General features: G+C 38.7%; 1 protein-coding gene across 2 annotated transcripts in view; it reads right to left on the reverse strand.

Moving 5' to 3' along the window:
* Window positions 1-144: 144 nt before the first annotated feature.
* The window catches only part of LOC115234154, a 23,992-nt gene continuing 2,339 nt past the window's right edge, over window positions 145-21,797 (reverse strand). Inside the window, exons 2-3 of one of the 2 annotated variants that reach the window (XM_029804940.1) lie at window positions 19,573-21,797; window positions 145-5,646 (exon numbers count right to left, since the gene is read on the reverse strand). In XM_029804940.1, the coding sequence (XP_029660800.1) occupies window positions 5,532-5,646; window positions 19,573-21,797 (2,340 nt within the window). In that variant the 3' untranslated portion in view covers window positions 145-5,531. Of the gene's footprint in view, window positions 5,647-11,365; window positions 14,260-19,572 lie in introns of those variants that run through there. The other variant, XM_029804941.1, reaches the window with a different exon arrangement.

Consider the following 21,797-nt stretch of genomic DNA (forward strand, 5'->3'; position numbering starts at 1 on the left):
ATAGATTTTCAGAAAATCGGAACGCAATCACAGATCGCCAAACTTACGTTAAAATGCGATCGAGATGGATTCGATTTTATGATATCTTTTGGAAAGATGAGAAGGGAAAGCTGTATAGATAATTTAGGGGAGAGACATGGTTGCTGCGGTGTTCTCGTATATTTACAGATTATTCGTAATTCATAGTCAATAGTAATTATATATATAATATGTATATATCAACAAAATAATATTTTAGTCATTCTTACATTGCTAATAAAATCTAGAAGCTAAACAGTCACAGGGTTTCGATCATCTAAAAAGTTGGTGGCTCCTGCCTAGCCGCGGATCGTCACGCGCAGTTCGCGCTCTCTACCTAACAATAAATAAACAAACAAATAGAAATCTATACATATTCCCGCGCGCGTCACATCGTGCGCATTAATGATGCTTATGATGTTTATGAATGTTGTACGCCATACGGTCATAGACTACGTTTACACGTCACCCTTAATCGAGCTAATTAAAATCCGTAGTTCTAAGGCTGGCCAATCACAGTCATTCTATTTTTCGGAGGAATAGCTGTGATTGGCCAGTTTTACAACTACGGACATTATTAAACTCGATTAAGGGTGCCATGTAACAGAGCTCATAGATAACGAGACAATATCGATGATTACGGCGGTCCTCTCACATTCCGTAAATCGAGGAACTTTAAATCGTGCGAAGGATAATTCTTAATTAACACCGTTTAGATTCGAGGAAATAATGAAACGTATTAGATCGATTTTTTGGCTGTAAAAGAAAAAAGAATTTCTATTTTGCTCAAAAAAAAAAAGAGAATTTCTTTCTCTCTTTTAAACATTAAAAAATATTAAATATCTCAGACGTAAAATATAAATATTTTCAGCCTCTCACATTATCGCGTATTACATTTAATAAATTTTCTTATACAAGTCGGCCTTGATTTGAAATTTTTGCTATTAATACTTCCTTTCGAATCTGAATGAGGTGAAGGATTAATTGGAATCGAGAGATCGCGTATACGAAAAATTTTTTTTTCCGGCGATAGTCTCGTTCTCGCTGATAATTTTTTGCATAGTATCTGTCTGTATCGTCTTACGAATAACGAAATGAGGACAGAACAGTCGTTGTCTTTATTTTTGTCGCAGCGTAGCGTGCCACGTGATCTGTCATCGTCGCGAATGTTGTAGGTGTGTGTATGTTAAAACTGTGGTTTCTCTAACGAGGTCGTCGCGGATACCGCTAATAATCGCGTGCGTTTCCGTCCGATGATCGTCTCTACGTTATCTATGACCGCAAATCGGACACCAAATGCACATCATCTCTATTTCTCTTGCACATAGCCGCCTTAATTGTACATCCGGGATCGATTAAGACCCGGTTAATCCGCGATACCTCCGTTAACTTGGCACTAATGTATTTCGTCTTGATACTTTCATAAAAATTTAATATTTCTAAAATCTATCTTTTTACAGTATTTTTTTAGCAATTAATTATCAATTAATTCTTATACATTTATTTATTTATGATTTGTTAGAAATGTTTTTCAGTAAGGTTTCGTGTTAACGTAATGTTTAAGTGTCAGCATCCTCATTTTTAATATCAATTTAATGCTAATTCATAGAAGCAATAAATTTGGAAAATTAGAATAAAAAATTGATTATATTCGAATTTGATTTCTCGTAATGGAAATGCCAAGTTGACGGAAGTATCCGCGATAATTAATCGTCTTTTTCTTCGTAGCTATAGGCATAACAAATAAATGAAGGTTTGATTAATTCGATGCGATCGCCGATGCTCAATTATTTGCTTATTTAATTGAATAGTTAACCGTTCACTCTCATATAGCTACGATATAGTCGGAAAAAGAGAATTCCATTGCTCCATGATTTACACACCATGTATCCTATACATCATTATATCTCAAAAAGATAGAATAATGCGTTTAATTTCAGGAACGAAATTTGCTTTGAATTAAAATTGAAATTGTCTCTGAAAGAATTTTTATCATAAAAAAGAGAGTCTAATATACTCTCTCATTCGTAAAATATTATATTATATTAAATATATCACTGTTTAAGAAAGAGAAAATATATTTACATCATTTTTAAAAAAAGAGAAAATATTATTAAATGTTAGCATAATTTTGTATTTTCTACTTTATGCTCCATTTTATCTTTTGGAATATTTGGGAATTTCTTCCATGCTCTCCGTTTGACACACACGATAGAACGTGTTATATAAATTAATCTACTTCAAAAATTCACATGGGATACACGGTTTATGCATGGGGCAAAAGAATTTATTTGACCGACTGTAATCCATATCGGTGAGCGACTCGCATAAATTCTCGCGTGAGAACTGTACCAATTGCTGCGAGTCATCGCGAGGAATTCCTTTCGTCGTATCTAAGTATCGGATTTCGGCTCCGATAAAATCGGTATCGCGCGATGTCTCATGTATTCGCGCAATGTCTCATATATTCGTGCGTGTCAACGTATGCTGGGTACGTTGTCTCTTTTGGAGCACGCGCGCGTGAACATCACCGTATAAAGGACCTTTTTCCCTACCTAAATGGACTATCTACACGCTTTCGTCGTGGCCCTCCTCTCGCCATTCTTCGCGTTCCCCATATTCGTTTCTTTTTTTTTTTTTTAACTATCGAATAGCACCTATTCTCGTCACGCATAGCTATGCAATTTTATTTCGCGCCGTTTCATTCTTTTCATTTTTTTTTATGCGCTTCAATCCTTTGCGTTCTTCCTAAACATTATATAACGCAGAGAAAATCGTACGTACATCGTGCGTTTTAAGTGAATAAAAATTGAATAGAGACAGCGATTTATTGAAAAATTATTTAAATTTTTTCGACGAGAAATATTATACGGTAATAATAAGTGTCGGATTGCAAAGGATTAATGCGCTCATTCTCATTCGCCGAATTTACACTAACAACAGAACATTTCTCATCCTATAATTTTATTTCATGGTTAGATAAGAGCTAATTTATAATTCATAATTCATAATTAGATAAGAGCAATTAGATAAGGATTGCACTTACGCAATAAATAGCTCCGCTCGCGCTAGAATACTCAAGCGTGACTATTTTTGAAATGGCATTTCTGTGATACGTTATTGTGTCTCCGAGGTTTTCCGGTGGTCGACGGAAATAGCCGCACGCACACACATACGAACGATAAATGAGCCAAATAGTCGTAATCAATTTGATGCTCTTTAATTGTCCATGTAGTATTTCTAACCGGAACAAACTAGACAAAACGAATTAGAAAGAATTGTACTCGATATTGCCAATTATCGTGTGTAATACGTAAGAAGATAAGAACGATAAGAGAAAGGAGAAAAATAAACACGAACGCGTAAAATCCTTATTAAAGTTATCTCGAGCTCTTCGTTAGAAATTCAGTCGACGTATACATACTCGTAATTTACTCCCAAAATCATAAATTTTATTTAACTAACTGTGCAAGATTATAAACCTACGTGTAACATTTAGGCTATAATAATAAGTAAATATTGATTGAAAGATTAAGACTCTTTTTATGAGGGTGTTATCGCGAGATAATCTAAAGCGAAGAAGCTGTTTATAAATCGACTTGTCAACAGACAAGAAAGTAACGCGCCAATTAATTAGGCTAATTAAAAAAGAAATAAATAAATCATCTTAAATTTAACGATAGGATTTTATCTGCGAAAACGCGCCGTTTTTTGCGAACTTTAACAATATTCAAATTAACCAGTGTGCAACGAAATTTTTATGACGAAATTAAAACGCGTAAAATCAACGTATCGAATTTCGAAGAATTTAAATGCATCATCGTTAAATGCGCAGATAGAAATCAATCGCATACTGCTCGTGTAAATTCGGCTCGTAAATTACGGTTCTAAATATTTGTGAAGCGTGACGCACTAATTTCTATTTCGCTGGGATCGGAAAATTGGTTACGATCGCCGTGACGATGCTGCGAGCAAAAAAAGTATTCCGTCGATAAAATAGTGTTAAATCGATAACGAATTATATGTAAAATAACAAGGGTACGATATAACAAATAACGTTACAAACAAAAGAAACCCCATCGCATTATACAATACAAAAGTCGAATATAACTTTAAATACAATATTGTATTTCTTTCTCTAATGAAAATTCAACATGTGTCTCTTAAAGATTTTTACATTCTAGGATTCTTTTAATTCTAATTAAATTAAAAATTAATATCGATGCGATCTGTTTTTCGCGAACAGATTTTCGTTTTACAACTTGTGTCTAAATAATTAGTAACAAATTGGCAAAAGCTTTTTTTTTTGCCTACTACTTATATAAAAAACAGATTACGTGTACGAAACGGAGAAGCCTCATCACGGCGTTCGTGTCATTGCACTTGTGTCAAGGGTCTCTACAAAGTTGTGACGATGAGAAAAAATCGCGCAGTATATATCGTTGAAGCAGTGGTGTAGTCTTACAAAACATCACATCAACGAGTCTACACTAGAGATACTTTTTTTCTTTCTTTCGCTGTAATTCGCCGCGCAAATCAACCGCGTATTACAGTTCTGATCTGCGACCTTATTACGGAATACTTGCGTAATTTTCCGCAATTGCACGTTTGACGTGTACATTGTTTGTTTTTTTTTTTTTTTTCCTTGATAATAGTGACTGGTCCTATTATGACTTGGCATTGGTTCTGCATAGATATGAGAGAGAATACTTCGTCTTGTCAGTACAAAAAGTTTAACAGAAAAATATATTTTCGACTTGAACTCGCTAAGAAGTTTGCCGAGTTCTTCAGTCAAAATACGTTACCTCTAATCTCTACTCTACTAACCGATTATCGTCTACATTCGCGTATGATTTTATCACATGTGATTTATGCCTTTATATAATTTACGAATGTTTATCGAGTGTTTATTAAGATTGCTCGTCGTAATTAATCTTTTAACACACCGTCAGTCTCGTTCGTATTTTATCTCATTCTTACTTTGGCATGTAAACAAGTTTTATCATAATTTTAGATACAGATAATTCATATATATATATATGTATATAACACACGCTAAAAATATCTTCATATATAACGTAATATAATTCAGAGCATTTTTTCGATAAAATAAAGATTTAAATTTCATATCGTTATTATTTCGCATTTTTTGAAGAAGATAATTTAACGAATGCGTACGATAATAAAGCGGGAATATAATAACGAGCGACTAACAGCGGGTTAAAGGAAAATGTACGAACGGAATCGAGTCGACGTCGCGTCGACTACACCACCGCGAGGAGAAAAGGATACGCTTCAACGGGTATCCTGCGGCGATAATTCCGCAAAGCTTCTCGCCGGCCGGCGTTTCTTCGTCCGCATATCTCCGCGTCGCTCGTACAAACGGCCTCGGTAAGTAGCCGAAACCGCGTAAGAAGTGGCGTCGCGGTATTTCTCGTCCATCGCGGTTCCTTTCTCCGTGCACGCCACATTCAGGATCGCTGGACTCGCGGCCAGGGTCAAGGTCACGATGGTCAGGAGGCGAGAGTGGTCCTGTGCCAGGAAGAGTGCTGCTGCTGTTGTTGCGGCGGCGGCGGCTGCTGCTGCTGTTGTTGCTGCTGTTGCTGCTGCTGCTGTTGCCTCTTCTGGCTGCAAAAATGAAAAACAGAATTACGTTATTATTATTCTCGTCATGAGTATCGATTTATATGTACATCGAGTTATCACTGTATTATTTATGCTATACCTAGATGAAAAATCATTTTCACATAAACCCAACAAAATAGTGCTGAAATGTAGAAGATGTAATATTATATTATATTATCGCGTTCAAAGATTTTGAGCATCTTATAATTTTCAGATACAATTATTTTTTTTTTTTTTTTATAAATACAATTATTTTATTGCTAATATATCGATATTTATTTATGAAGAGTTTATAAATAAATATCAGCATTTCCAATAAAATAATTATATCGTAAAAAATATATAATTTTATCTAAAAAATGTAGAAAATGTTCCTAATCTTTAAGCAGAGTAATGTATAATAAAAAAATATGAAAAAGCTTATGTGTAGATGGCGTAAAATGAGCGGTCTCTTTTAATATATCATCAAAGTTATATACTTTATTGCTTCTTGCAGAATAAACAGCTTGTCTAGTTCGCAGCAGCGAGTTACGATAAACAGCGGGGTATGATAAGGGATATAAGATCCGGATCGTCTCCGTCCTTCCTTTCCTCGGGCATACGTACACGTGCGCGTTGTTCTTTTATAAAATCAGTTACGAGACTCCGAATGTGGCGTGGAATTATGCGCATATTTTTACGAACTTCGATATTCGCGAAGATAACTCTAACGTACACACACAAATATTGAAGAAAGAAGCGCAAGAAAAAATTCTACGGAGAAGATGTCGAGGGACGCGTCATCGTCGTGTCTCGATCAATCTCTCGGCATAATAAAATCGACACGTGCGCCACGAAAATAACACCATTCTCGAATCGTCATCTAAACGTGTGCGTCACAGCGTCCACGTAAGCGAGATTACGAGGTTGTATCGTAATTACAATGGAATGCAAATTCGCGCCGGCGGTCCAGCTTCGGCTCGCGATTATCCGGTCGTGCAATTTAGAGACGGGGATCTGTATTTTCGTTGGCGATGCGAATGCATCGAATGATAACGACGGCTATATACATGAAACTTCAATTAGATTTATTCTATTTTGGGCGACAGACTATTTTTTTAAGACAGTTGATTTTAGTTTATCATTTTTTATTTTACAGACTATTTTTTTTTTTTTTTTTTTTTTTTTTTGCAATTGATTTTATTTCGCTCACAAAGCTTCCTTTATGAAAAAGCAAAAATTGAAAAATCCGCATACTTAAATCAGCTTAATCATTGTAAGATAAAATGATGAGAAAGCAATGTGCAAGTTTCTAATTTGCACAACTCTACTTGTTTTTTTTTTTTTTTTTGAGACAGTTGATTTTAGTTTATCATTTTTTATGTATGAGTACAATAGTATACTAATGATGAAAAGCTAATTAATAAATTCAAAACTAATAGCAAAACTTTTAACATTAGATTTAATAATTCTATTTTAACGAAATATAATTAATCAACTATTCAAATTTAATATTAGCAATCAACTTGTCAAAATCAGCTGATTGCAATAGTGTATATAATACACAATATAAGAAATAATAAAATAAGAGATCAAATGGTAAAAGAATTTAAAAAATAAAATACTATTTCCCAACACATGTGTTTTAAGAGAGAGAGAGAGAGAGAGAGAGAATAATTTTCCAAAAATTATTCTATAAAGATTGCAACGTTATATATATTTATATATGTATAATCTTAATGTATACAATTTTTTCTATATAATTTCTTACGCTATGTAATTTATATGATCGTTGGAAACGCGTCGTGACAACTTTACAGACATTTTCTAACGATTGTAATTTTCGTAAAATTGTTATTGTAATTTCTTTAATCACTCTGTATAATTTAAGAAATTAATTTTAAAATCTTAAATTTCTCGAACGGTCTCGTCGAATTCAAATTTTTATCTTAATAGTTACATTCGTCGGCTTTCGCGATTGGCATTGCTGCGATCTCCTCTACGTTAGCGGGCACACCGTTATATACGTATCGCGCGGCTGGAGCTGCGTGCACGCGCATCGGAAGATCAATTAGGACGCGCCGCTTAATTGAGAGCGCTTTTCCTACATCGTAATGCAACAGTAAAGCAAGGGTAATAGGGACAATTACTGGCACGCGATTTCGATGCTAAAAGTCGTGCCCGGCCCCGTGCGGCATATGGCGCATTCTCACGGAGTGAACAAAGTGCACGAAAGAAATGTATGTTAAAGTGGGGTTCGAAAAGATAAGACTCACCTTTCACCGTTTACATTAGCAAAGAGAGATATTACACCGATATATTAGGTAGACGCGTATGCGTATACACCCGAAAACGCTATCTTTCTCCGAACCACAAGTCTCTCATATTGATGAAAAAAAATAATTGCAGCCTCTTTATAATGATCACCTTGTATATGCCGTGCGGCATATGGCGCATTCTCACGGAGTGAACAAAGTGCACGAAAGAAATGTATGTTAAAGTGGTTCGAAAAGATAACACTCACCTTTCACCGTTTACATTAGCAAAGAGAGATATTACACCGATATATTAGGTAGACGCGTATGCGTATACACCCGAAAACGCTATCTTTCTCCGAACCACAAGTCTCTCATATTGATGAAAAAAAATAATTGCAGCCTCTTTATAATGATCACCTTGTATATGAAAAATACGCGCGATTTTGCCGTAATAATAAGATTCGCCGGAGATGATCTACATCGCCATTTCGGAGTACCGTTGAACGTTTCCCGAATAATGTCACGTCGAGGACAGCCCGCACGACCACGTGAGATGCTTGTCCCTCTTCTTCTGCTCCCTCTTCATCTTCACCGTAATTTTTTTTTCGGCCGGAATTTAGGATTTGCGCGTAAAGTACACGTTGCGCGGCAAGGACGGGTTAATACTTGGGATTTGCGGCTTATCGTAATTAACGGTTACCGCCGGCGCGGCGGTTGTTTATAATCCCGGTGAATTAAACGCCACGCAAAAGACGGCCGGCTTGAAACGAACGGTAGGCTGAAAGTTGCGTCTCGCTCTCGCGATCCGTTTTCTTTCTCCCCCCGAAGCGAACGAAACTTTTTTTGCGTCTGACTCGCGCCGACGACTTCTCCTTGTATAACGAGACACGGAGTGGTCTCCTCGCGTTCAACGACGATAATCTATCCATGCATGCTCGCAATGATTTGAAATATAGATGGCCGAGTTTTAGAGGCGCCGTAGACGTCTTTCTCTGGAACGGGTACGCCGGTCATGAAATATGAATCCCCGATCGAAGACGCTCCAGAAACTCGAACTTTATGCTTGTCTCGCGGGACGACACTTTCCGTCTCTTTCTTCATTGTAGAATGAATATAAATGCGCACGAATAGGGGTGAATGAGTTCGAGATATTGATGTAACTGAATTATTATTATCACGTAGATACTTGAAAACATCCTCACGTATATCGGATGCTCATTTGTACGAAATAAAATTCGCTTGCCGGATGTCTCGGGCGAGAAATATATCTTGATCTCTTCTTTCCTTTTTTTTTTCTTTTCACGATAAAGCAGACATCAGGGCTGTCTATGTTGATTATAGTCTCCTTTTTTTTCGTCTCTGCAAATTATGATTCTCCATGCAATGTATCGATCTCCTGCCATTCTGTTCGTCCTGATATACATATATGTGTATGTATGTATATATATACATATATATGATATACATATATGTATATATATAAAATATATAGATATACACATATACACACATGGACATTTCTTTCAATAATATATTTAAATCTCATGACGTGACTGTCGAATATGTAACAGATAGTTGAATATGCAAAATTGCAAAGCATCTGAATGACGCGGGAATATTTATCATCACATTTCCAATTGGACAGCTTTGTTATAAATATAATGCCCCCGATTTAATTTTTTTTTGTGCTACAAGTGACCCGTTTCGCCCTTTTATAAGCATCGGCTCTCTCATTAAGAAGCACTCATGAAAACATTAAGCCGATAGCGAACTGTAATTGCTCAACTAACGAAGAGATCATCGCTTTTATTGTGATCTCTGATAGCAGATCGTCTACGGACACTTTAATTAAACGCGAAATTAATTATGAAAGGAGAGAAAGAGCTAAAATTATAATAAATTTGTATAATTCTGCGGCTCCAAGCACTATGTATTTCATAATGCATTAAATTTGAGAAAAGTAAAGAATGACGCATTTTATTTCGAAAGTGAAATTTTATTTGATCTTTGAAGCGGATATTATGCTTAAACGTATGATATTACAAATTTCGACGCCAGGATCGAAATCGATAATTTTGATTAGATCATCACTTTTAATGTGATCTGTGATAGCAGCGACTCGTCTATGGACACTTTAATTCTTACGCGCGAAATTAATTATAATTAATAAGAAGAGAAAGAGCTAAAATTGATCTTTGAAGCAGATATTAAACATATATTATAAAATTCGACGCCAGGAATAAAATCAATAATTTTCCCAGTTTTTTGAACGTAGCTTTATATTATATACATGTTGTATATGTGTACCTTCTGTAAGAAATAATCTCGGCAAAGTAACGGGAGCGAGCCTTAATAACTTCCCCTGATTTGCGTATCTCGCAAAAGTTTGCACACGTGCGAACGCCCGCGTTTTGGTCTAAAACAAGTTCCGAACTTTATTTGGGAAAGTTCGCGCGCGCGAGAACGAGATACGCATTCCCCGAGATGGTTGCGGTATAGAATACCGCGTTGAAAATTTGATGAGGGCTCGACATGAGGTTATTCCTGATGGGCGAATGTCGGCCGAAAAACTTTTATGCCATTTACCCCGAAAACGTTATTAGGTAGATTCGATCGCGAGGCGAATTTCCGGCCGAGAACGTTTTTTTGCCCATAAATTGCTCGTTTTTTAAGTTACTTAATACAGCGGTACGAAGTTCATGGACATTTGTCGTGATTAACGAATGGCCTCCGTTTATATTACACTTGGTAAAAGTTGGCCATCTTACGCCTTATCGTGTATTCCATCGTTTATCACATTGCATGAATTAGGCGAGTTGCTTACTTTGTATAATGATAATAAATTATAAAGTCAAATTATATTATAAGTAAATATATATATATATATATACATGTGCGATACATATATACATTAAGAGGATGCCGGACCGTCCTGTTTTACCGGCCATAATAATTATATATTTGCTTAATATAAGGGTTTTGCGGTGTGTACGTGCAAAATAGGATACCTCTCCACTCGGAAATGCATGAAGGAATATAAGTGAACGTTTGAAAATGTATTTGAAAGCCTAGTAAGAAACATTTCGGTGTGCAAAATGTTGCATAGTAAAATCTTTTTTATAAAGCTTCTAAACTCACTTCTCAAAGTTTATTAATACTCTTTGATAAAATGCCGAGTGCGGAGTTCACTTGTTAGGCACGTGCAGGTTGCAGGTTTTTTATATTAAGTAAATGTTGACGGCAGAAGCCGATAACAAAACTGTAATTTTTTAATTTTTTTTCACTTTTTATATGAAATCATAAACCCCGCACTCCGTTATTATGTATACTTTAATTATGGAAAAGGATTTGTTGATATCTATAATCAACAAAAATATTTTGCAATCCTACTAATATTCGCATTCTGTCGGTATCCGGCATCCTCTTAATATATGTAAATTAAGTAAGAAAGAGGATATAACATATATACATATTGATATGATTACGAAAGTAAAAAAATAGAAGGCAATTTGGAATCTCCCATATATTAAATATTTGTCATTTATGTAAATTTTTATGGCGCAAGGCAATTAAAAGAAATCAAAGAGATTTAATGCCAGAAGATGTTATCCACATTACATAATAACATCGTATAATTATCTATATTTTTATATTTTATTAGTTTTATCTCTTGCCCTCAGTATATTTTCTATATTTCAATAATATTTGTTGATAATTATTTTATTAAAGTTACACAGATATAATTCCACTATCAATTTTTATTATATCAGAATGAGAGATAAGATTCAAAATTTTAAATATGTTTAATTAATACCCATGTGTTTGATTAACTGTGTAAATCGCTTTACTAAAGTATTTTAGACTGATGTTAGATCGAGGTTGGATACTTATTAAGGTCACACTCGTTGATAAGCTAAGTACTTTTTCTCGTGTCACTGATCGTCTTTCCAGCTAAGCCACCGTTCAGCCGTGCGAGATAAAATGTGGGTCGCTTTGAAAGGAACGCGTATATTATTGTCTAAATTTTATTATGCTATGGGGACGCATCATTTGCTCTCAATATCCGATAAGTTTCAAAGGTTACGTAATAAATATCCAAAAAGTATACATTTTCGTAAATGAAAATATAAATGAAAATTTCTAATATAATTTCTAAAGATACTTTTTTTCGAAAATATACTGGGAGTGCGTTAAAAATTTAAATCAAGTTTTTCCAAATCGATACATCATCGTTTCAACCAATCACGAAGCTTTTTGAAAGAAAAGAGAAATTTCGCGCGAGCGTTGATCATTCTATTCCATTTCGCGTACTCGAAAACTTCGAGTACGTACCAGCTTGCTTGTTGGTTTTCGTGCTGTAGTACGTGGATCCTAGTATCAGCGGCGACACTACCGGTACTCAGCTCGTAACGACTCTTTGCAACAACGAGGACGATCGATCGAGGTGCTCTCGGTCTGCACGTGCGCAGATTACGTGGTTCTCTCTCTCTCTCTATCTGCCTTTCCCCTTTCCTTCTCTCTCCCTCTCTCTCTCTCTCTGTTTTTCTTTCCATCTCTCCTCTCTTTCTCGCTTTGTACGCTACCACGACCACGTCACTGCTCGTCGAGGTGAGCCCAACGTAGCCATCCTTCCATAGAGCCACCCACGCGCTCATGCACGGACATATATACATGTACGCGTACATATGTGTCGAAACACACGTCGATCCAATGGCGAGGGTGGGCGAAGTGGCTTGACGGCGGTGCCGAATGGCTCGCGAATCTTAATACAAAAGGGTGGATACGTACGAGCGACGCGTAAGAAACGCCACGTGGCCACGTCGACCCGACACGTGCATACCGACTGATTGTTTGCTTATCGTTCCCCAGACATCATTCGGTAATTCAATGTCAATCGCGGAGGTCAATCGATTTTTCGGAAAATTCGATTTAAATTGATCACCAGCACGGACGTGACGTATAAAGTATGACGTAAGAAAGAGAGAAAAAGAGAGAGAGAGACATAATTTGACAGTTTGATTATCTCTGATAATTTTTTTTGTAAAATAGATTTAATTGTATTGAATTAAAATTTTATCAAACCATTACGCTAGGTAAGTGCCTTTTCCTCGTATTAAGCGCACGATATTTTTTTTTTTTTAGAAGGGACGATCCCCCTTCGGCTCTATATACAGCGGTACACTTTTTTTTCTTCTGATAAAACGATCGCCACATCGACGATTAAACTCACTGTCTTGAAATGTTCCTCGCTTTTACAATCTCCCATCATCCTTCCCCACTCTCTCCTTGTTCAGTTTTATTTCTTTTACTTTCATCGATCGTTGCGTCTCCGACATCGCACGACGCTTGACGCAATGACAACGCCAGCGTTGAAGTGAAAAAAGCGGCGAATGATAAGCCACGTATGTCCATTTTTCTTTCAAGTCGGCTCGGTGTGGGTTCGCGTATGTGTGCGAGGTCGAATCCACATCGTCATCGTGAGCAAATCTTTACCTGGTGTCATGGTTACGGGCACAGTTTCGTGCGGTGGCGATGTTAATCGTCCAAAGACGAGCCACGTGGCTTTGAAGACATACACGTGTCACGTGCTTCGACACAATTGCTTTTATTCAAATTTTGACAAACGTATCATTAATCTTGTTTAACTGAAAAAAAAAAATGATCTCGAAAAATCCTATGTTTGTAACGTGCAATAATTACGAAAGAATAGTGATAGGATACGTGACAGTAGTACATCGATCGAAATTTAAAACGCGCTCACATAAGCCGAAATAGAACGTATCTACAATCATATTTTGCGCCGGCTATATATAGACATCGATCCATGAAAGATTCCACGGCGGCCGCTCCTATGACAAAACTATAATTTCTAAAAAAAAAAAACGTACGCGATTGCGTCGCGCACATATCATCATAAATATCCAATCTGGCTAGACGCTATCTGATTTTAATATTCAAATGCTGTCTGTCTAATATCTTAACAGCCAAGTCTGATCACGGAGCATAAATTTATTTCTATTTAAAATAATCGAAATTTAAGATTTTATATGATGTAAAAAGATAATTTTTAAAAATAATAACAGCCAATAAAATTTGCCATTAATTTTAGATATCTGATTTTCTCGTTCTTCCATTCGCGATCTTCGCGTGATATTTAGCGCTAAATGAACACAAATAATACGGGCCATTGTTTGCGCCGGGAGAGTATGCGTAACATCGATCCGCGAGAGCGGCCGCGTGTGCTAATGAAGTACGAATCTCTGCGTGTCCAGGAACACGTGGTCGCGTAGTCGCATGCCTGTGTCCTCGTTCCGTCGTTGACTCTCTCGTTGCGTAAATACTTGAAGGCCGTTCATAACGTTAACGTCGTCGGGCGTCCCTGAGACAAACGAATTTTCCGACGATCGATATCTGATTTTCTATTTTCATCATTTAGCATCAGTGCACGCGAATGTCTGATGACGGACATCTTGATGCTCGTTAAATATAATATTTATAAAATTTTATAAATGCTTGATTATTCTTTTACACAATTTTAGTGTAAATTTAATCCGCTATTACTATGGAATTATACCACAATCGATGTTTAGTTATACTTATCACACAATTGTCTTTATGATTTGTTATCTTCTAATAACGTGTTTTAATTCATATGAATTATGAGAACAAGGATAATATACGCGACCCTTTCTACTGTATTGATTGATCGTTACATCACCGAGAAAACGATAGGAGCGTCAGATTTTTTAAATTATCACTTGATTACTCGACACGATGTGCACTTCTTGCAAAACGTGCAGAATCTTATCAACGGGTGATGTACATCCTGTTGATTTACAAAGTCGCACGATGAATGTTAATCGAAGCGATACGCTACGAAACATATTTTTAGTGAAGTTTTTTTCCCGACGTCTGCGACGTGAGGAATGACGCGATTACACAAGAGGATTATGTAACAAATATCGTGCAAACAAATAATGAAAAGAAATATTGTTGTTATCATGTATGTTCGATGTAATTTCGCGACCATGTTCCAGCTTTTTATATATAAATCGAATTAATTTAAATCATTGAGGTACACAAACAAACTTATCTCGGAGAAAAAACTTACTTGAAACGACTAAACTACATAATTTAATAAATTATTAATCGATTAATAAATTGATTAATAAATTTAATCAACATTTAAATATTCAGAAATGCAGATGTTAAAAATATGGACGATTCTTTCTCGGTGAGATCGTTACTCCGGAATAATAAACTAATCTCTCCCTCTTTTCGACCGCCCGCTCACGAGAGGGTTAAATCCCGCTGGAGATTTTTGCTTCCTGTCCGGCACCCCTCTCCTCCTTACCCGCGTCCCTCCGCGCTTTCGAATTCCCCGTGTCCTGTTCGTGGCACGATCGATGAACGCTCGTGTCGTCGTGTGACGTCGACACGAGCGAGGGCCCTCCTCTAATGCCTATCCCTCTCATTAAAACCGTCCGTCCGTCCGTCGGTCCGCTCGTCGGCGTAGAGTAGCATCCTAATGCTATTTATACAAGTGCTCCCCGTCGTGGGGAAAAGGCGTTCGGGACCGTGTTCTCGAGGCCGTGCATGTCGCACACATAGCACCCGCCGGTGCGCACCCGCGTTTATTACATCACACCGGCTCGCGCGATCAAGCACCGTGTAATCCCAAACGCGTTTCGGAAACTTTTCGAGAGAGCCCTCGCGGTGTTCCCTTTGTCTCTTACGGGATCGCGACGCGCGTTCCATTAATTGCCGGCGAGGCCCCTTCGTCCCTCGCGTTTCATTATCGAGACGCGGGGAGATTTAGTGCCGACTATAGAAACACTCCTCTACCTCGGCGAATCGATAACTATTTCCGTAAGCTTTATTACGGAGATGTACGAGAGATTACCTGCCGATTATTTTATTATTTTCCATCTTTTGCAATCAGACTATATATTTAGCGTTCGTTGCGTCGAGAAATATATTCTAGGATTGTGTCATATGTCGAAACATTGATAAAAACATGAAAATTTCGTAAACTGTTCGACTATTTTTTTTGTCTATCTGTGCAAAACTTGAACACAAGTTTCTTAAAAATTTGGAAATTATTTAGGTTTAAAGTTACTATTGATTTTTATCGCGTATTGAAGCATTTATTGATAAATTTGACAAGGAAAAAACATTGCCAAAAAAATTTTCACATATATTAAGAAAACTCTAATAAATATTTATGCAAAACTTGATTTAAATCCATTACTCATTTAAAAGTTATTTACTAAAAATTGTAAAAAAATATTATCTTTCTCTCTCTCTCTCTCTCTCTTTTTCTGCAAATTACTCTTTTTTTTTTATTCTTGCACTTGATTTCAGGGGGTATTCACGATCAAAAAGTTTTTGTCAGAAATTAGGAAAAATATTAATTACAACTATTTTTTTTTTACGAAGACGTTAAAAACCATATTATTTTGTGATACTTTAATTCTTTTTATAATCCGGATTTATTTATTTAATTTTTCATACAATATAAACGTAAGAAATATGTTTTTTTTTTAAATTTTGACACTTTTTTGCTACTATTGTACAGCCAAAACATCCTTAATTTTTTTTCTCTTTCTCCCTCCGGAAGGAAAAGCCTTATCATATAATGTCAACATAAAGGCATAAACATATTTTTCTACTGGATAAGATAAACCAACTTGTAATCTTTTTTCTTACAATATGTTGACGATAATTAAACAGATATGAGAGTCGCTATTTTCGTCTAGTCAAATCAAAATTCAAGGCTAAATTATCGAGGCAGCTTTCAAGCTGGTCTAAAGCATAATAAATGAAGCAATCCCTTATACAATAACGTCCTTCCCGGTGCGATCAGCGATAAATATTAGCATACCGTCACTGGTTAACCTTATCCTTTCTACCCACGTATTGTTATCGGTCCTTCGGATCTATACCCGAGCCTATGAATCCTAAATATGCGAACTTGCGCAACCGTGCAGCCTTGTCGTCAACGTCGAGCTTAGCGAGCTAAGAACGTAGACGACGAACGTAGGACGAGAAGCGTTTGCCACGACCCAGTTTTGCGTTGTGCCAATATGGCCAATCGTATCCGAACGGGCGTTCCTTATTAGAGAAGTCTCGATTAGCCAATTAACGGTCCGCTGTAGAATCGAGACTCTGGAAATTTCCAGAGCGGCAACTCTTCGAACCATGCGTTTCGAGCGATCAGAGCTGCCAAAAATTTCTACGTACACTGTGTAGAATTTCGAGAATTTTATTCTAAGCGTGCTCGACGGTGGAATGTAGAAGAATGCGATGCGAAACTTTATATGTAGAACGACTAAGAAGATAAGAAGATAAGAAAAAAAAAAAAAAAAAAGACTGATACCGAGTAACGGATATGGTATTAGAGAATGGGAGAAAAAGTGAATATTTTTATCATCACATTGTAATTTTTTTTTGTTGCAAAGTGCGCCTATTTATCTTGTGGCAATTACGTCTAATGACGGTCGTCAATCCTCCTTTCGATACCTCGCCGAGAAAGTGTAGGCAAGTCACGCTTCGACGTAGGAGGCGCGACACCAAAGTGCCTATCTCTCTCTGTCTTTCTTTTTCTCACAGCGTTCGATCTAATTTAAATATTTAACAGTGTCGATGTACGGACACGTATTACAATCGCGACTCGTTACAAGCCCGAGTGACGTGCTCCCGTGGTGGAGCCCGTTTGTCAGGCACGTCGGCGGTGGCGCGGGTGCTACCAGCACACGTCTTTGTATTAAGATGCAAATGAACTCCCCTCGACGGAAATCGGTCTCGTATCATCGCCGTGAGTCGCCGATTCCGCGTCTCGAGACGCGTGAAATGGAACCGTGAGGCGGTTCTTGTCGTCCGCGATTCGTATGCGTAAAGCGTCGCCAATATGACGAATAATCTCTCGAGGAACGCACAGGTCGATATATAGAATGGTGTAAATTTAATCGCTCCACAACAGACGCGGCGACGAGGATATAGACGCATTTGCATGCGTCCGAGCATGTCGCGTCGCGTGTTAATAGCAGACACGGAAGGGACCAGAATGCACTTCCTGCGTGCTCGTCTCCCGCGTTTAAATAAACGAAGCCGACCGTGCCACTTCTCGATGTCGTCCCTTCCTTTTTTTTTTTTGTTTCCTCCCCTTTCTCCCCTCGTCACCGAATCGCGCGCTTTGTCGCTTTGCTCGTCTTCTTCGCGACTGCTCGTAGGTAGGATTAATACAGCATTGTTTTCGTGCACTTGGTTCGTCATGATAGTTATTAAAGCCGACCTATTTGCACGCGAGTAAGTAAAGCATCGACGCCACTTTTTTTCGCGTTTTTTTATTTTTATTTTTTTTTAATTTCCTCCGTTCACCTCTTTCGCTCTAAATATATCCGACGTGCCGTCCGCTCGCCAACACGTTGCCGCGTTTCGTCGGATATATTACATTCTGGATGAACATTTGATTTTATTAAATATTTCACGTAATTGAACGTAATTTGTTTAATTGGATCACTCAGCGCGAACATTGATACGAAAAATGTATAATAATCACCGCTATCGATATCAAATGCATTATTCCCATCGTTTCTCGACCACTCACAAGTTCATTATGCGTCCATAATTTTCAAACTGATGAGACTAATCATCAAATCGATGAGCATAGAATATTCTTAGCATGGCTAATTGAGTTGTTTACTTCAAAAGATACGTGATTCAATTGGAAAGTGGATAATTTTAACATATACTCTATTAACATCAATTGTGTTTTATTTTTCAAACAAACAGAGATTATATATTAATTTTCCTTTGAGAGGAGATCTATATAAAATATATTTTTGTATACACTCAAAAAAATGTCTTGCTGATATAGGTAGATTTCTAGGTGTCACAACAAAAATTTATCGCTATTTTTTGTATCTGTTAGAATATTGTCTGTTACATATAGAATTTATAGCAGCAATATTCTAATAATATCTTCTAGAAAATTTAGGTCCCATTGCCAAATGTTAATCACTGCATTGGATAAATATGAGTTTCGATACTACAGCTAGAACACTCTTTGTGAGAAATATAACTGCCAATTATAACTGCAGCATCGAAAAATTGAGAGAAATTGTTTAAAAGAGCTGGATAGATTGGGCGCGTTATACAAATATGTTAGATGTGAGGATTATATATTTATTTGTTTCTTGCCGCTAATTTTTTTTGTGTACCACAGCCAAACTTTATAACGAGTATGATTGGCCTTAACATGGATAGGCGCCACAGAAAAACATTCTTTCTAAATTTCACAAACAGTTCAGATATAAATTCTGTCTCTGTCACTTAGATTGATTAAATGCGAAACATATGCGATATCACAGTATTTGCTAATCATTTATGTGTACCTCAGTTAATTTTGCGCACCCAGAAAATTTTTGCTGTGGTTGCAATACCACTTTTTTGAGTGTAAAATTCTAATTAAGCAAAATTATTTTTAGATTTCACACTGATGTCTACTGAATATTTCCAAGTGCATATTTTCTTTGTTATACGCACACTTTTCGTATTTTTTACTATCTATGTGATGAATCATTTAATTTTTTTCGCTCATTTGTCAGAGTTATTACTTAATGAATAAGCAAAGGAAGCTTGACATCTCAATGTTAGGAGAATAAGAAAAAACAAACGTGAAAAAATTTACCTGCCGAATAACGGGTGCCATAGCTGCGACTCGTCCGGCGAGGTCGCGGTGGAACTCACTTCCGGCTCCTGCTTGAGCAATCCGCTGCGCACCCTGAGCAGAGGCGGATAGGGATTGATGCGTGACCGGCTCGCGCCGCTCGAGAGATCAATCGGCTGCGCCGGCATCAACGTGCCGATCGGTTTACAGCTGAGTTTGGGCCTGCCGGTGACGGACCCGCCGCCTCTCGCGCCGTTGTTGTTGGTGTGACCGGACGATCCCTTGTTAACGATGCCATTAACGCCGTTAACGGCCCTGGGTTGTTGCGGTTGCGCTCTTGAAACCGGGCCTTCACCGTGATCCAGCACGTGCTGGAGATGCGCGAGCGATATCACAAGTAGATCGGGATCCCGGAGCAGATCGGGCCTGGTGAGGGCCTCGGGTAGCCTCAGCTCGGGTCTACTGGCCAATAACTTGGGGATCTCCGTCGCGGGCGCGGCGGCTAAACTCGGTAGATAATCGCGGGGGACCAGAAGAGGATCGGGGATCAGATGACCGACGGTCTCGATAAGTTCGCGTAACTGACTGGCCGGATCCAGGAGTTTGTCCGTGCTGCTAGACGTGGCGCAGGCGATCTGATTTTGGTTTTGGCGATTGGTAAAGTGGTTCTTCGTTTTAGTGATGGTTTTTTGGTAGCAACCAATCTGGTTGGCTCTCTGTCGTTGTCCGGTCGATTGCCACTCGACAGACATCGGCCTCTTGGGCGCGACGCGATCCGCCATCGTGTAAAAGGTGCTGTGGATGTCACCGCTGGACATCGGCCTACCGGAGTTTCTCGTTTCCTGACTGTGAACGTTCAGGCGTTCTTGGAAGCTGCGCTGATTGCCGGTCCTCCTCACGTTTTTATCGACGCTCGAATGCACGGGTCGAGAAACAGGCTCGACACTCTGATCGAATAGCGTCGAAGCTCCCCCCGAAAGGAGGACCTTTGATCTCTCATACTCTCGCGGCTCGACGCAACTGGATGAGGCTAGGATGCTCTTCAGTGTCAACTCACTCTTGGCGTCTTCCGAGCAGGAAACTGAACAAGGCGGACTCGGCAATAACCTCTCGAGATATGCCGATGACGGTCTTCGCGATGCGGGGGAGCAAGGAATTCCACTAGGCTGAGGAGAAACTACAGTGCCGCGTGACCGTAGTTCCTCTAAGACTTGCTCGTCGAAATGCTCGAGATCCTGATATTTACACTTGGCTTGCGCTTCGTTGCTTCTGCTGGATCCGATCACGAGCGAATCGTTCTTCATGTTCTCCAGCGAGGTTTTGCGATCTTCCTGATTAGAGACTCTGGAACCGGGCTTGTTGTAGTAATCTGCATCGATAGTGTCATACGCCAGCGAGTCCGCCTTCTGCCGTCTAAGATCCTCCAAGACCTGTGAGTCGCAGTCGTCTTCGTCCTCGTCTTCTTCTTCGTCCTCGTCCTCTTCGTGGGGAAATCCGTCCAGCTTTAATTGCTCTGGATACGTGTCTGCCTTGTTAAAACTGACAGTACTCTCGGGCGATTCGACGCGACGTTTCGTACTCGGCGAGGTCGTCGTCGTCAGCTGACCCGAGGCAATTCTGTAGCAATAGCTCGGTATGATGATCGACAGGCCCGGTAAATTGCGAGGCGAGCTTATGCGTCCGCCATTGTCGTTTACAAAGTTGTTCGAGTTCTTCAGTAGCTTTTCGACACATTCCGCTTGCGAATCCGGCGACCTGCTCGACGAGGACGCCTTGGAGGGCGGCCGCGCGGGTGATACAATTAGATTTTTGCTAATCTCGGGCGTGTGGTTTCTCGTCACAGACACCGAGAGTCCTGGCGTGTTTCTCAGAGCGTCGAGGATCTTCAAGCTATCGTTGTAATCGATTTTCGCCGGCTCGCCGGGCTCGTCTGGCGCCTCCTCCTCGGCCTCCATCGGCGCCTCCTTCTCGGTCGGTATCCTTGGCCACGTGACCAGGGAGTTGGACCTGCACGTTGACCGATCGACTAACCCACCGTCAGCTTCCGCGATTTTGCAGGAATTCAGCGCCGTCTCGGAATTATCTTCTAGTGAAAGAAGCTTGTTCTCTACGCGAATCTTTCTGTCCATCATCTCCTTCAGGCAGCAATCCTCCTCCAGAATCTTCTCCTCGTGCACCTCCAGTTTATCGTCAATCTCATCATTTTGGTCGATGACCTCGGCCTGATAACTGGATACCGACGCTCT

The sequence above is a fragment of the Formica exsecta genome, unplaced genomic scaffold (genome assembly GCF_003651465.1).
Source record: "Formica exsecta isolate Colony F162 unplaced genomic scaffold, ASM365146v1 scaffold196, whole genome shotgun sequence".
NCBI lineage: Eukaryota > Metazoa > Arthropoda > Insecta > Hymenoptera > Formicidae > Formica > Formica exsecta.